At 37.4% G+C, this 18,048-nt stretch overlaps 1 protein-coding gene across 2 annotated transcripts in view; it reads left to right on the top strand.

The window, feature by feature from the left end:
• Positions 1–18,048, top strand: part of ubr3 (ubiquitin protein ligase E3 component n-recognin 3) — an 82,670-nt gene that overhangs the window by 54,913 nt on the left and 9,709 nt on the right. The window contains exons 28-33 of one of the 2 annotated variants that reach the window (XM_082176029.1): positions 3,388–3,588; positions 3,836–3,972; positions 4,715–4,800; positions 10,291–10,396; positions 12,539–12,639; positions 16,601–16,725. In XM_082176029.1, coding sequence (XP_082032155.1) covers positions 3,388–3,588; positions 3,836–3,972; positions 4,715–4,800; positions 10,291–10,396; positions 12,539–12,639; positions 16,601–16,725 — 756 coding nt within the window. Of the gene's footprint in view, positions 1–3,387; positions 3,625–3,835; positions 3,973–4,714; positions 4,801–10,290; positions 10,397–12,538; positions 12,640–16,600; positions 16,726–18,048 lie in introns of both variants that reach the window. The other variant, XM_082176028.1, reaches the window with a different exon arrangement.

Here is an 18,048-nt window from a genome sequence, read left to right as displayed (position 1 = left end):
TTCCTGATCTCCCCAAATCCTTGTAAAATGGATGAGAGAAATGAGAAAATATAGCCAGCTTACTGCTTACAAATTTCACAAAGAATTTAAATTAAGAATCTTATAAGACTGCATGTAACTGCCTTTATGTAATGAAGCACATTTTCTAGTATGCAAAATGTTTTCATGGGACAATAAAACACTGATAATATTGATCATTTTGATATAATGGGAATGACATAAGGATGCATGTGGAATTATGTCATGTGACACCTTATTTATTTGCATTAAATCCCCCTTTTTGGACATGTTTTTTGCAATGTGAAATATCAACAGAATTTATGCACTGAAGTTTTATCAATAATTAGCATTTACATCACTGATATCTGTGAAAATGTTGATGCTCTAAAAAAAAAAAAACATTGGATGTCTATTAAGACACGAAACCAAGCCATATCTAGACTAGTGACTAGAATATCACAGGGATATTTTGACTTGGACCGGTAAGCAACCTCCTAACAACACCCTAACAACCACCCAGAACCCCATTTCAACCATGATAACAGAATAAGGGTGTGTTCACACTTGGCATCATGTTTGGTTCGATTTAAACGAACTCTGGTGCGATTGCTCTGTTAGTGCGACTCATTTGAATAAGGGTGTATTCACTCCAGGAAAGACCGCTAGTTCACTTGCTTTGGTCTGGACCAAATACAGTGTTGATATTATTATTTTCTTGGGTGTGGTTGCTTTCACACTACCGAAAGCAAGCCAGGACAAAAGTCACTATTGAGATGTTTACAAGAAGTTAAATCTTGGATGTCACAACATTTTCTGAATCTGAATGAAAGTGAAACATAATCTGGTTTGCGGCCGCTGACACTCAAAACTCTTTTGACTTGGGTGAGTTAGCCCCTTTCTGTAAATCTGTAATGAAGAACCTTGATTTTGAAAGGGTTATTCATGCTTTTATTTCTGTAAGACTAGATTATTGTAACTCACTATATGTGGGTGTTAGCCAAGCACTGTTCGTTTCAAAATGCGTCTGCTAGACTTTTAACAGGTAAAAAGCAGCATGTAACACAGATTTTAGCCTCACTTCATTGGTTGTCTGTGCAGTTCTGTATAAAGCATTGCATAACTTGGCCCCACCATACTTAGTACATCTTCTTCATATACATAAACCATCTAGGTCTCTCAGATCAGCAAATCAGATGATCCACCTCTTCAGTTGGGTCTCGGTATGGTTGTTTGGTCCACACCCGAGTGCGATTGATGTATTCACACCTGCCGAAAAGATCCGCACCAAGGGGGGAAACGAACTTGAGCTCGATTCAATCGATCCAAACAAGACAGGTGTTAATACACCCTAAGTGTGAACGCTGCCATCTGAATCCTGGTGCGCACCAAACAAGAGGACCGAGATGCTGAAGAGATGGGTCTCGCGCCGCTTCCAAATGAACTTGGTCGGTTCGAATGAAATATGAATGCAACACGGACAAAAGACATGTAAACAAACTAGGGATGCACCGATGCATCGGCTGAACATCGGTAACGGGCGATATTTGCCTCGTTAACTGCCATCGGCAATCGGGAAATAAAAATGAAATTCGCCAATGATATGTGTCATGAACGCTGTGCTCAGGAGAAACTTTTTTTCCCTCTTTTTATTTGGGCGGGGGGAGATACCGAGACGGAAGAGGGCACCCGCGCACTCTCCTCAGTAACTTAGATTAAGCAAAGAAGATGGCGGTCGTGTGGCAATATTTTACAGTTTCAGAGAAAGATCAGCGTTTTGCAGTTTGCAATACGTGTTCCATTGAAATTTCAAGAGGGGGGGCTGTTAGAAAGTCATTTAACAACCTGGGATCCCCCGCGATACGTTCTCACTTGCGCTTGAATAAGGCCGGCGACACACTGGCTGCGTGGTGTGAGCGTTTTTATTTAGGCTCCCATGTTAACAGGTTGGAGTTTGCACACTGCCTGCGTGACTCGTGAGACACGTTCTTACAGAGAAAGTGCATGCCTGAGCTTGTGTTTTGGGTTAAGCTGCGTTGCTTTGACATTGTGGAAAATAGAATAATAGAAACAAAATGTATTAGCCTTTTTACCCGTTATTATCAATCTAAATTAATCTCGTTTTTAATTGAACTTAATTTCATTTTTCTTTATTTAAATTTCGTTTTTTCTTTATTTAAATTTCGTTTTTCTTTATTTAAGTTTTGGTTTTCTTTATTTAAATTTCGTTTTTTCTTTATTTAAATTTCATTTTTTCTTTATTTTAAATTTCGTTTTTCTTTATTTAAATTTTGTTTTTTCTTTATTTAAATTTCGTTTTTCTTTATTTCTATTTCGTTTTTCTTTATTTAAATCTACCCTTTACTGTGTCAGTAATTTGTTAGTCAGAAAAATATTAGACTACCTTAAAAGTATTGCTTAATTGAACAGACCTGTGTGTGTGCGCGTTTTATATCACTAGTGCAGTGTCCGTTCTCGGAGCATATAAGCCCTGCCCGCGTGAGGTGCGCCGCTTCCCGCTCGCGCTGTTCTGTAGTTTACTAAAAGTTTATTAATTCTGAATGTGTCGCGTCTCGCGTGTCCGTCTATATTGCACCAAATGCGACACTGCACTCCCTTGTGAAGTCGATTGGATGAACGGTTCTCGAAATAATAAAAATGCAAACGGACATACAGACACATAGAGATTCCTGCCTTTATTAGAGAGAAGAATATGTTCAGCACCCTCTCTCCGAAGCTTCGAATATTCGATGTTCATTACTAACGAAGCTTCGAAGCTCAAAAAATGGTATTCGGACCAGCCCTAATAGTGTGATCAAGAGCCGAAAGACTTGTATGTTTCCGTAGCACAAAAGAAGGAATAAATAACAAAAAGAAAAAACATCGGCATCGGCCATCGGCCAAGTTGTTCTGTTAAACATCGGTATCGGCCCAGAATTTCCCAATCGGTGCATCCCTAAAACAAACCAAAAACGGGACATGATGTCACAAAATGCGACCCTAAAAAGGACTGAGTGCTCAAGCATACCCGTTCTCATCATAGTCATGATGTTCCCCATCACAGTTCGGTTCAGGCATGAGAACCATAATGAAATCCAACCATTCGGGTTATGAACAAATCCCCAATGCCTTTAGGTTCGGTATCAAAATGCCAATGTGAACGCTAAGTGCACCAGGACTAAATGTTTTTGGGGTTTTTTTTGGTTCGAACTAAGTGAACCGAGCTACAAGTGTGAACACATCTTAAGCTACAATGTGGACCAGACTTTTATGCTAAGTCAAAAATAGTCTCTATAAGAGCATATATGGAATACTATAAGTGTTACGTCTGTTTGTTTGTTTTTATAAAGTAGTCTGCTTTAAACCTAACCGTATTTGTTTATTCCTCAGAATGATCAGGTTCTTCAGGGGTTTTCTGTGGATAAGGGTGAGTTCACCTGTCCACTGTGTCGTCAGTTCGCCAACAGTGTTTTGCCTTGTCGTCCTGGGCGTGGGATGGAGACGGGCGCCTGGCACACTCCCAGTAACAAGAGCCTGTCCACACTGGTGAAGGAAGTGGAGGACCTTCAGGAGCAGCTGGGCATTTTCCCAGTAAGCGCCAGCGTAAAGCAAAGAGATCCCATACTGGTATTTATTAGAGCGCTCTCCCCTCCCCTCTTTTCTGTTCTGTTCATCTCATCCCTCCATCCTGATTCAGAGTTAGGACTGGTGTGCCATTCGCCTCCATGTGATCTTTCATGCCCCACCAAATATTGTTGGGGTTTAACATCTCATAACACAAAATCTCAAGCCAGTGTCATAGACTTGCATGTCATGACTTGTTTTTCCTTCCTCACAGGCGGAGTCCAACCTGAGTAAAGAGATGGAATCTGTTATAAAGGACATTAAAAACACCACACAGAAAAAATACATGGATTATGGGAAGAACCCAGGGTCACCTGACAACGACTTCCTGTTCATGTACTCCGTGGCCAGGTGAGAAAGAGCATCTATTTAAGTTTTTCCACTTTTGTTTTATGGGTCAGTGTTTTTTAATCTAAACTTCAGTGTTCTCATTATATTTGGCATTAGAGGGAAGTTCAGTACAGCATAAAGTGTGCGTGTCTTGCATTACAGATGTTCTGATGTCATGACAGTGGTACAATTCTTGGTAAAATTTGTAAAAATGGCATTTTTAGTTGTGATTGTTCTTCAATATGACCAGTGTTTCCTAGAGGAAGAGTATACTGTTTTTTTTATATTCAGCAGTGTCGAAAAAGGGGAAAACATGGATATTGTATATATTATTTTGTATGTTTGTACTTTCTTTCCCGTGTTCCATTCATCCATTCTTTCTTAGTTTCTTTTGTTTGTTTGTATTGTTCAGTGTTTAGTTAGCTTGTTCTTCCCTTTATTTCTTTCACTGTTTGTTTGTTCTCTTGTTCATTCTTTTGTTTGCATGTGCTTTGCTTCATTTGTTTTTCCTCCTTATTTCATTTTTTTCTATTGTCTACTCTCTCATTCTTTCTTGCTGTCTTTTCTATGTTCCATTCTTTTATTTGTGTTGTTCATTCTTTAGCTTTCAAGGTTTTATAAGGCATTGTAAAAGGATAGGTCCAGTTTCCCTCAGAGCTGCTCTAGTCCACATATTCTCTCTCTCTCTCTCTCTCTCTCTCTCTCTCTCTCTCTCTCTCTCTCTCTCTCTCTCTCTCTCTCTCTCTCTCTCTCTCTCTCTCAGGACTAATCTGGAGTTAGAGTTGGTTCATCGTGGGGGGGATCTGTGCAGTGGGGGGGCCAGTGCTGCCGCCAAACGCTCCTGTCTCAGTGAGTTTCTCTCTCTTTTCCCTCTCTTTTTGTTTTCTGAGTTTAATGTTTGTTGGATTTTTACATTTATAGATTATCAATGGACAATTTGAGTGACAAAATGTCAACATTTCCAGAGAATACTAACAGCTTTGTTAGGGAGTAATGCAGAGTTTAGGGTGTGTTCACAACTGTGGTTCTCTTGGTTCTTCTGGTTCGGTCCCAAAAAAAAAAAAGAGGAAAATAATAAATGTTGTCCTATTTCGAATAGCATTCACACTGACACTTTTTTTTTTTTTTTTTTACACCAAACCTAAAGATAAAAGGCAAAATTATATGTTCACATCCTGATTGGACTCACAAGCCTTTATGATTTATATTTTGCAACGGACCTTACTGAACATCCAAAACGCAATGCACTCGTATGCGTGTACATATTTTACCAGTTGAGAACTCATAAAGAGGTCATAAAATGTCAAATTAGCGGCAGGAATTCCTCCGTTGCACACACTAACACATCTGCTGCAAGGAGATAGCGGTTCTAATGCCTGTACCGAACTGTAATGGACAATATTGCAACAATGACGAGAAGAATCAGGTATGCTTGATATATCGGCCACCATATCGGTATTGGTCGATACATGTTCATTTTTAAAGTTATCGTTATCAGGTCAATAAGACAATTTGGCCGATATATTAATGTATTATTTCCTTCAGCTGAGACACTTCAGATGCACACTGTTCTCCATGATGTTTTTGAATTGCTTGAAATATGATTGGAATCACTTCAAAAAAGTAAAATACAGTAAAGTGCAACATGTGCAGCGCATCTCTGTCAAATAAGCCCCTTTCACACAGCGCTTTGAACCTGGCAAATTGCCGACAAATTGCCAGAGCGCCTTCTGTGTGAACGCAAACTCGACCCGGGATTTATGCCGGGATCGATGCCGGGTCGGGACCTAGTAACATTGCCGTGTTCAGTCCCGGAAGGCGCGCTGTGTGAACAAAAGCCGTAATAATGCCGTGTCGTAGTGATGACGCTGAAGCCGGGATCGTTCGCCAGCTGTGAAACGGTACGTAAAGCGCAATTTTATGATCGAATCAGAGAAAAAAATGCACAGGCGTGGTTTCTCGAGAGAGAGATCGGAGCTCATAAGCAAACTTAAGACGCTGCTGAGATTACAAGTCACATCGATGTCACGTGTCTTTACGGCATTTTTACGGGTTGTGTGTGAACGCACTCTCTGATTCCGGAAAATCACTGGCAGTGTGAATGAACCAAAATCAAACGAACCCGGGTCAAATCCCGGGTCACTTTATCCGTGTATTTTCCGGAATCTCTGTGTGAAAGGGGCTTTAGACTACATAAAATTATAATGAGAACATTATAATTGTGTGCTTGAGGCATGGTGAGACTTTTATTTTTGTTATCAGGCTCTCAAAAATTATATAAAAATTTGGATTTAGATTTATCGGCCAATATATCGGTTATCGGCTTTCAAATATACAGAATTATCGGTTATCGGTATTGGCCAAAATGTTCATATCGGTGCATCCATACTTTTTAGGATTGCATCTTGTGACATTACATCCTGCATTTGGTTTGGTCGGTCTCATTCTGCTTGTTTGGTACCAACAGAGCAATCGCACAAGAGTTTGTTTTAATTGAACCAAACATGCGAATTGTGAACACTCTTAATGTCATATTTCTTTAAAGTATTTTGTGCCAGGCTGCCAGGCAGATGTTGTCAGTTCCCAAATCCACGTCAGCATTGATAACTGAAAATAAACATGTTCTCTTTTAAATTCTTAATTGTGAATTGAGTAAATGTATTAATTTAATTACAGCAGTTTTGTGTATGTTTCATTTGCTATTCTTCGTATGTCATGCACACTGCTCTTTACATATGACATTGACCTTGAATGTGTCAGCCACTGGTCCTGAACTTATTTCACTTTAATTATCTGGAGTAATCTGAAGTTCACTGTCTTCAATTTAGTGTTCAAGGATACAAAGAGTTCATTGATAGGGCCTTAAAGGGGATTCAACCTTGCAGTTACCAGCCTTGAACCTTAACCACTGCACAACGCCACCGCAAATGAAATTTCCCAAGTGGACTCTACTGTCCATGATTCAAATGGGAATGGACTGTTCTAATTGTTCAGGAATGGCATTCTTCTGGGATGATGGACTGTGGGTGATATATTTGTATGCTGATTGACTGGATGTAAGGAGAATGTCGAGACTGCTGTTGTTGGATTCTCGCAGTCAAGATCAGTCAGTCGACACACATCCATACACTGGCTCTGTATAAATGAGTGTGTGTGCAGCTTTGAGCTGTTATGAAAAAAATCCTGACAATCAAGTGCAGCTGGAGAGATTTCACACTCCAGCAAAACAGCCATTTTCTGAGCTACATTAAACACACATCCATAGAGGGCCAGATTTACTCGTTCTCTTGCTAAGCTCTAATGTACTGAGACTAAGAAAATAGAAAGTATGGACAAAGAATGTGAGTGGCTGTGCAGATCTCGCCGCCATATTGCTAGTGTTGTGAGTGGTTGTTAGTAGGGATCGTCCCGATCAGGTTTTCAATCAATCCGAGTCACTGAATATTGACCCGATACTGAGTCTCAATCTGATACTTGTATTTTCTTTGTGTTTGCACACTTCAAGTACATTAAAGTTATTAAAATCAAGCCAATGTGTGCAGAGAGTTCCTCAGATGCTCAAATGTAAAAAAGGAGCATCTGTCACTATGGAGTAATTCCAATATAACAATTAATTACTAAAGCAATTAAATTATATTTGTAGGCTTATATTCTTACACACACACACACTGCCGTTCCAAAATTTGGGCTCTGTACAATTTTTTTTTTGTCTCTTATGTTCACCAAGGCTGCATTTATTTGATTTAAAAATAATTAAAAAAAACACAGGAAGATTGTGAAATGCTATTACAATTTTAAATAATTGTTTTGAATATATTATAAAATGTAATTTATTCCTGTTATCAAAGCTGAATTTTCAGCATCATTACTCCAGTCTTCAGTGTCACATGATCCTTCAGAAATCATTATAATATGATGATTTGATGCTCAAGAAACTTTTCTGTTTATTATCAATGTTGAAAACAAGTGGCGTACAATTATATATATATATTTTTTTTTTTTCAGGATTCTTTGAAAACAGCATTTTGCCACATAAAAAAATATGAAGAAAGGAGATATTGATGTGAGATTAAATTGTTTTAAAATCATACCTGTTTGTTATCTTATAATCCAACAGTGTTCAAAACAATAGTCACAAAATGGCAGCAGCTTCATTTGAATGAAACGAGAGAGCGAGTCCACGATACTGGATGGCATAATTAAATAACTGTACACAAAATGTTAATTTGACTGAGTTTTAATATTTTATTAGCTCACCAAATGCAAAACTTCCATGAGGAAAAATTTTTCCTAGCAAGCGTATAGCGCTGCTGACTTGCCGGATGGCGCGATTGACCAATCAGAATGAAGTATTCCACAAAGCCTTGTGATAAGCAGTTTGAATGCACACCTGCCAGCCAATCAGAATCAAGTATTCAGACAGACCATGGTATAAAAAGAAATATCACACTTGTCCAAAAATGTCCATAGAACTGTACAGAACCATTTACATGACGAAGTTTAGAAGTTAAGGTTATTGATTTGTTCAGATGAAAGTGGCTCGTTAGTACTTGCCTTAGATAATGACTGTTCTATTCCACTGCTGTCCGATGTCCTCTAGTTTAGTCAGAGTGATTCTGGGTTGTATTCTGGAGAATTTGAGTGTCATTTGATGTAAAATGTTTCTCTGCATGTTAGTGTAGATTGGAGGTCATCCACTTTTGCCAGTTGAACATCGAAGTCTCACTCTCGCTCGTTTTTCGTGTCTGTGTGTGATTGATGGCGTGTGAAGAGGGCCGAGTGTGCACACTATAATCACAGGTGTGTGGAGACACAAGATCAATATGGAGCCGGAGGGTGTGTGTGTGTGAGGATAGGCGGTGGAGAGACAGATGTGAATGAGAAATAGAGCGATGCAGAGATCTCAGTTTCAGCTGTCAGGCTTCATGATGAAGTGATTGGGAAATGGGTAGAAACGAGGATGGAGGAATGGAATAAATATCTGAAGATCTCTCATATTTCCTTGTGCCATCATGTCTGAGGTTTAGAGGGCATTCACAAACATTTTTGCAGTAGAACAAAATGCAAACAGATTTTGCAATAGAGTGACTAGAACCCTGTCTTTGTTTAAGAGTCATTTATGATAGTTTTACTGTTGGATGAACTAGCCTGAAAATGTGTTTGAGCATGTTTGAACAAAAAAAAAAAATGTCAAAAAAATCTTAGAGTTTTTGAGACTCCCATAGGTGTTATGAAGATGGTGAGCTGATAAGTTATTCATAACTTGGTGATCGCCTGTAGGTGGTGCTATTGCTCTCTGATGAGTCTGTAGATAAGCCAGCTTCTTGAATGTTACTGGTGTTTTAATGAGTCTGAGAGAGATGTCGCTTCTTTTGTTGCATTCACAGGAGAAAAAATTGTAATTAAAGGCTGAAATAGTGTAAATGTCCCTTATTATGTTACTGTCTAAATCACACGACATTGCAGTCAAAAACTGTTCACCTACACTAGATGTCCTGCTCACAGAAGTAGGTTAATGAACTTCCATTTTTAGAGTGGTTGATGAGTGTATGCGGACATAAGCTTCAGTCATCTTAGGCATGTTGGGAATAGAATGATAACATATATATAAAAAAAAATGTTTTATCACGGTTACCACAAAGATATTAAGCAGCACACCTGTTTTCAACATTGATAATAAAAATAAATGTTTTTTTGAGGAGCAAATCATCATATTAGAATGATTTCTGAATGATCATGTGACACTGAAGACTGGAGTAATGATGCTGAAAATTCAGCTTTGCATCACATAAATAAATTATCAATAAATTATAATTATTCAAATATTTAACAATAGAAAACAGTTATTTTAAATATTAATTATATTGCTATTTTATTTATCTATCAAATAATTACAGCATTTATTGGTTTACTAAAGCTTACAGACCCCAAGCTTTCTAACGGTAGTCTATATGCAGTATATATTATATACTGCAGAAATGGTACAAGTTGAATGAGATTAGAAACAGTCACATGTTCTTCTTGTCATCATCCTTGAAACCTCAGACATTTGGACATCAGATATTTGGACAAATGCGGTCTTTCTTCCTCAGAGTTTGTGTTGTAATCTGAGGTAAAGTTGCAGGTTCATCAGGCTTTGAGGGTGTCTGGTGGGTTCAATGCCTTTAACACATGTTCTGTCCAGCATGTGTTAAAGGCATTGATCTGTGGGAAAAAGGACAAGTTTTCATGAGGTCTAATGTCTGTCACTTTCTCCTACACACCTAGAGGCTTCACGCAAACTCCATTTATCATGTTACACACAAAAACACTTGTGTGTGTGTGTTCTGTCTGTTTCAGATCAGCTGTTTCATGTGCTGGCCATGCACATGCGTCTCTACAGCATAGATTCAGCATACAACCCCTGGACCAGACTCACACAGACCACGCACAGCAGAGAGCCTGAGTGAGTACACACACACACACACACACACACACACACACACACACACACACACACACACACACATTTCCTGAATTGTTCATGATCAGAGATCAATCCTTTTTATGAAATCATGTTACATTTCTGAACTCGCACTGTAGAACTGCACTACCCATAATCCTACAGAGAGATCCAGCAATCAGAGAATTTACTGTAATTATGGAATTTTGACAAAAGAACTTGTGCGAGCGCTTACTCCCATGATGCATTGCCAGTAAAAGAATTGAAGTCTTCCTACATATGCTACCGTTCAAAATGTTGGACAGTTATTCAGCAAGGATGCATTAAATTGACCATTTATAATGTTACAAAAGATTTCTATTTCAAATGAATGCTGTTTTTGTGAACTTTCTTTTCATCAAAGAATATAAATTAATCGTTCTAATCATTTCAACATTGATGGTAATGTTTTAATTGATGATTAAAGTAGTAAGAAGGAACTGTTTTTTGAGTATCAAATCGGCATATTAAAATGATTTCTGAATGATCACGTCACACTGAAGACTGTAGTAATGATGCTGAAAATTCAGCTTTGATCACAGGAATAATTTACATTTTAAAATATATTAAAAAAGACAACGTTATTTAAATTTTGCATAAAATTTCACACCAATCCCAGAGTGTGTAACTTGTAAAGTACAATTGTCAATACATTACATTAGCATTTACTGTGCTGAATTTAATCATTTTTGTATTTAAATAAATAAATAAATGGTGTCCATTATTTTCATTACTGAATTACAGTAATTAAACTGACACATATAATTGCAGTAGCTAAACTTTTGAATGGTAGTATCTCAATGTTTTAAAATATACTGTTTTTAAAGTTCTAATTAATTACAAAATCACTAGTTTTATATTAGTTATTCAGAACATTTTGCAAAACAAAACTCTGAGACCATTGAGGTCTGATTCACAAACAAATTACTATTTATAATATTTAATCAGTCAAAAAGACTCAAACTTGACTCAATATTGATAACGTTACATACACACAAGAGTTTTGCTCCTATAAATGTTTATTTATTTATTTATAAAAAACAAACAAATAAAAGAACATGACAATATTAGCTGAAAGAAGTATTATTGTTACTCACTGGCTTTTATGGTGTTGCTGCTGCATCTTTTTGAAAGAGAGAGAGAGAGACATTAGAGCAAATGGGGTTTCCATAGATACCAATAACTGCTGCATCTCGCAAATGATGGTGTGCAGCACTACATGTCTTGAGTGCTGCGGTTTATTTCGAGGGTTTATGGCTGTGTGGAGGTTACTGCTCATCACGTCTCCTGTTTAAAAGGCACTTAACACTCTCGGCTGGCTAAGTGGCCTCATTTCTCCTGCGTTCGGGCGGTAACACAGGGTTTTCACCCGCGCGTCTCTCAGGACTGTTAGCCGGGCTGGACTCCGGCTCCGAGGGGACGCAGATGTATTTATAAATGCCTTGTTTGGGGCTTGTGAAGGAAAACTCTGTCACTAGAACCCTCGGGCACATTCGCTGAGCTATTAATACAGCAATTAGAATAAAGCCACTGCTGTCCCTGTTTCTGCCTGCCCGCAATCACTTGTCAAACAGAAAAAAGATTATCTGAGAGTTGTGTTTGGACAGTAAAGTCATTGAATGTCATTGTGAGTGTGTGTGTTTGAGTGAATTATTTGAGTGTTTGCAGTAGTGTCCAAACACCATTTAGGGCCAATATGCACAAAAGCTCGGTTCAGATTTCTGCTCTAATGGACAGCACTCAGTCCCACACACTCAAATAGTTTTAAATATAAGTGAATAAATGAATATTTGCTGTTCTGTTTTCTTTTATATTTGAATTGCGGTCTTGGGTTTGTATATGTAACCTGCCCACCTACTGTACATTTACAGTAAAATTGTATTGAAAGGATTTGCAGCTTCATGAATATTCGCCCACAGTGATGGTCCTGTTTTTAATTTAAGTTGTGCTGTTGTGTGTGCAAGATAGTGTCGTCTGTAGATCACATAGTTTCATGCACCCAAGTTAAAAATGCTGTGTGTATTTGATGTTTATATCATGTGTTTTGTGTGTTTCTCTACAGCATTTAGTGTTGTGCTGTTGTATAATTCTGTGTTTTGTGTGCAGGTTCTGTGATGATGAACGTCCTGAGGTGCCCATGCTCTTCAGAGATGTCCCGTCCCTCCTCATCATCTTCATCCTCACTATGCCTCAGCCTTTACGCAAAGGTAACACACACAAAGTAACATGAAATCACACATTCTGTTCATGTTTATATCAGACAGTAAATGAAAGACCTTCTTAATGACTAATTTATCAAATAAGCCTGACAGATTAACAGTTAATGATAAAAATCTGATTTAAAAAGGAAAATGTTCAATCAAAAACAATCAGTCTTACACCCTGACCTGTACGTAAATCTAGAATTAAGGAAAGGCATTTCTACCCATCAATTCCAATTTAAAGTACAAGCTTCATGCTTTTACAAAACCAGTTAAACGCAACAACCAAAAGTTTCCGTCTGAACTTTATTTATATAGATCAATTAAATATAGCAATTTAAACTATGTATAATGATGATACAAATGATCCTCCAGATTTAGATCTAGCCATATTGTATTAATAGTGTTGTCTAGCACAATTGCCACAGTGATTTGGAGACACGTGTGAGGATTCAAAGGCAGTTAAGCGATTTAAAGGGGTCATGAACTGCATTGTTTCCTGGGGTGCACTTACGATGTTAGTATGATTTTTACAATACAAATTGTCTTAATTTAGAAATAAAAGGCATTTTTCTCTGATTTGAACGCTCTGTTTTAAGGGGCGTGTCTGCTGAGAGACTTCAGTGTAAACGCCCACTGCTGTGATTGGCTAACACCTTTGCATTTGAAATAAGAATTGCATGTGGATCCTTCTCAAAAACATTTAGCTCGTTTTTACTATTATAGCTCTCAAAATTTACTAATCGTGAAAAGTGTTGATTTATAGCATAATATTTAGATCTATACAATTATATTTAGATGGTGGCACGAAAGGTTGCAGTGGTGAGCATTGAAGCCGATCGCAGACATGTTGAGCGCATGAATGCAGTGATCTCATCTTTGCAATTCTATGAATGCACACTAAAGAATGTCTTCATCATAACTATCAGTACAAACACGATGTAATTAAGAGATTCGTTGATTTTTACGGGAGTTTTGGCACGAGTCCGAAACTCAGTCACTGATAAACTCGCACTGTTTGATTGACAGCTCTAGCAATTGTAAAGGAAGTGTTCTTTGATCGCTTTTCATATATAATTTAATCACAGTTTAAATAACAGATTATTTTCATCCTACTAAGAGAAACAATGTGAAGTTGACAGTTTAGGTTTGATTTATTGACACATAGACAAAGAACATTGGATTGTACATGAATCATTACCTATCAGAAATCACTGGTCACAGATCAGGGATTAGAATCAACACGGTTACTTACATGTCTACTGTCGAGTCCATATTGTAAAAGTCTGTTGCAAAACCTGTGCCGAAATTGCAACTGATTTACCAAATAATCCACAGTGAAATGTACCGAATACAAATAAATAATGCTCAACTGAGACATTCAAATTTTTAAAAATAAATAACCACATTCCTAGCATTAGGATCCTTTAAAGGGTAATGTTATTTTCGGTCCTGTGATCCTGTATCGCTCTTCTCTCCTCGTCATCTCACTAACACGCCAGTGGGCGGGGCCAAAGTTGCAATGATGAAGTAGGAGTTTATTTTCTTTTCCAGAGGTGGTCTTTCACCTATCTATAGATTGACACATTCCACAATAAGTTGTTATCTGGGCTTGGTTACAATAAAAGCTGTTTTTGGACTAGCAAGGAAGTTTTCAGTTCTGAAACTTACAGGATATTCTTATAGTATAATGACCTCTCATATGTCAAAAGCTCAAGGAAAATTTGATTTCTCAATTCATGACCCCTTTAAATATTGGTTGGTATTGTTCTATTAAGATATTTAAATGTTGGCGAGAATAAGTGGTAATCAAAGTATTAATGGAAATATTTATATATGCAGTTTAAACGGGGAGATTCTAAAAGGTCAGCACATAATTCTTTAATGCCACAATAAGCAAGCTAGAGGCAACAATGGCAAGGAACAAAAAACAAATGCAGTTATTTGAACAGATTTTTAAAGTTTTGTTTTTATCATATCGTTTCATTCCCTCCTGCAAAGTGCTTCTATACATTTTTATCTGAAACTCCACTCACACACTCCTAAAATGTTGACAGTTGTGATGCCCAAGGCCAACCAGCAGAAAACACATGAGAGCAAATTACCATGATGCTCTCTGCTACAGTAGATGTACTGCACTTAAGAAAAACATCTTCCTCTTTCCTCTCACACACCCTACCCTTCACATGTGAGTTTAGTCTTTAGATGGGCCAGGACTGTCTTGGTTAATCACTAATTATTGATTGACTCAAAAAAGCATCATGTGTTTTGTCATTGTGAGCAGAGGATCGATTCGGGTCCATCAGTCTAAAGACACAAGACAAAGCTCGTATTAGAACCGAAACAGGCTGTGCATGTGTTAGAGAGTAGTTTAGTTCTGTCATAAAGAAACGTGTGTGTGTGTGTGTGTGTGTGTGTGTGTGTGTGTGTGTGGTGTCTGTCTCTGGTGAGGATGTTAATGGAGTGTCATTGTCTGTGTGTGCGAGTGTGTGGCTTTTCATCTCACAACCGGTCTTAACACCTGCTACATGAACAAGGGCTAATTACCCTCTCCAAAAAAAAAATCAGATGTCCTTTTTCTGTACACAGTCACTTGATTGATTTTTGTGTCTTAACAAAAGACCCATGATTCTCTTGAAAGCTCTGCTGTCTATAGAGCTGTATGAGTGGGTGTCTCTCTGTGCATCTTGTTATTGGAACAGATGCTTTTATTGAAGGATGAAACTGACATTTTTACAGTTTGGGGGGACCGAAGTAAAAGTTTAAGAATTGATAGAATGATATTGTAGTTATTGCCCCACTTTAATTAATTATGAACATAATTTGTGAGGAACAGAAGTCCAGTTTAAATTGTCCTATTGTCTCAAGGTCTCAGGTCACATTTAATTTTCATATCTTCGTTCTTGTCCACTGGAAATATATAGAACGATGCATTTTTCAATGTACACTACCGTTCAAAGCACAACCATTTTCAACATTGATAATAACAATAAATGTTTCTTGAGCATCAAATCATCATATTAGAATGATTTCTGAGGGATCGTGTGACACTGAAGACTGGAGTAATGATGCCGAAAATTCATCTTTTGATCACAGTAACAAATAACATTTTAAAATATACTGTATATCAAAATAGGAAACAGTTCATTTAAATTGACTTTACGAGATCCCAAACCTTTTGAGGGGTCAAAGTGGTGGTTGCGTAGCTGTCAATGTAGGGATGGAAATCTCTCAGATTTAATCAAAAAGTTCTTCATTTGTGTTCTGAAGATGAACAAAAGTCTTACAGGTTTGGAAAGACGAGAGTGATTAATGACAGAAATTTCATTTTTGCTATATATGTCACTGTCATATAGCACACGTGTTATCTCAGCCACTGTTAATAAAACATAAGATTTAATACCACTTTTTCAGGTAAATTAGATTTGTTAACCTAACATTGTGGCGTGGGTTAAACACATTAAGTTCTTAAAGTTACACAAAGAATTTGAACATTTGTATAAATAAATTACATTAGCGTTCCTGTTGCTTGAACAGTAGAGCAGGGCAACATCAAGGTCATGGGTTCAATTCCCAGGGAAGGCTTTAATGGGATAGTTCACTCAAAAAAATTAAATAATCAATTACTCAACCTCATGTCGTTCCAAACCAGTTAGACTTTCGTTCGTTTGGAACACAAATAAAGATATTTTATAAAATAGACATTTATTTTTGGGTGAAATAACCTTTTAAGTGATTAAATATTTACCTATAATGTGCAACAGTCTTAAGATTATGATGAAAGAAAAACATTTTATTTCACTCATATTTCATAAGATTAAGTTATTATATTTAGATGAATAATGCACAGTATGATCACAAACATTTATTAAAGTGAAAATCTGTTTTAATTTCACGTTGTTTAAACATAAGATACTACATCTTGTGTTGATGATAAGCATGTTGTGTGTGTTGTGTTTGTGTGCAGAGCACTTCACGTGTGTGGTGAAGGTGTTGTACAGTCTGCAGTTCACACAGGCTCTGGCCGCTCTGTCCATCAGATTCAGCCGTGAGGAGAGACTCGCCTGGAGCAACACAGGAGCTGCCAAGAAGGTGCGACCAATGAGCCTAACATCACAGCCATCTCGGCCAATCACATATCCAGCCAAACACCAATCAAAAAGCTCTCTTAGGCATACGCCAACCAATTGACTTTCATGATTGATTACCACGCGTAACGCTTTTCAAGGGCTGGTGTGCCCGTCAAACAAAATGACAGACCAAATGTCCCTTTATGATTTTGGAAAAAAGACTTCAAATGCAGTTCATCATAGTTCATCATTGCACAAAAGTCTGAAAGTACAACCACTGTATCAGGTTATGATGTTGAAACACTAAAATAACAGTAGAGGATGAGAAATTAGTGAAATAACAAGAGAAAATCTACAAAGTTGTCAAGAAGTCGAACGTCCAAGATGTCATCGTTTACATTTAACAGGAACATTTTTACAATTGCAGATGCAAACAGGGGTAAATATGTTTTTTGTGTTTTTTTCTTAAAATAATAACGTAAACTTTGGCTACATTTATTTATTGCTTATCAGTGCACAGAGACCATTCAGCATTCTTTTGTTTTTCAAGTAAAAACATTCAATCCACACATAAGATGAAATCAACAGATGCACAAATATCTTGGATGAAGCCTATTTGCCTATACTTAGTATACAGATGTTTACTCTAAATGTAGATAGATATTTACAGAGGAAATTCTTAAAATATCCTCCTCAAATTTTCTGACAATGAAGCATAGGGCAATATCACGGATATCACAGAAGTTTAAAATGAACAAAGGTCAATGTCAGATAAGTCTGACCCAACAGTCTGATTTCGGGAACGGAATGAACGAAACTTCTTTAACTAGCAACTCTGGGCACCTAGTATCTCAATTTCATGTTCCACAACAACATACCATAGTTTAAAGAATTTGCCAAAAAAAAGAACAAAAAAAAAAAGATTTGTGTTTGTCTGACAGTTGAGAAAATGGCTGATAGCAACCAGGCTTTTCAGTGCAGCGATTTGATTGGCTATTTGGGCTATCAGTCATTTACCTGTCGTTAGGTCAATTATAGCAAGGATGTGTGTTGTGGAACTGCAATTATAATCAATAATATCGAACACAGTTCATGAAGTAGGCTGTCACAGTGGTGAGTTAATGCAGAATTCTACTGATATTTTGTCATGGGTGTGGATACTTATATTGTTTATTTTAAAGCAGCTCAATCCTGTCAGATTCCAGAGCAGAACTATCCATTTTATAATGATTAAATTGCACATTAAGGCGAGACACGGCAGGCAAAAACAGTTGTTTTTTTTTTACTGGTCAATTTTAAGATTTTTGGATATTTGTCTTCAATAACATGTCATCTTTCAGACTGT

Source organism: Leuciscus leuciscus, assembly GCF_965113295.1.
Source record: "Leuciscus leuciscus genome assembly, chromosome: 7".
In the NCBI taxonomy this organism is placed as follows: domain Eukaryota; kingdom Metazoa; phylum Chordata; class Actinopteri; order Cypriniformes; family Leuciscidae; genus Leuciscus; species Leuciscus leuciscus.
The sequence above is the reverse complement of the archived record's forward strand: the minus strand, read 5'-3'. Positions and strand labels throughout refer to the sequence as shown.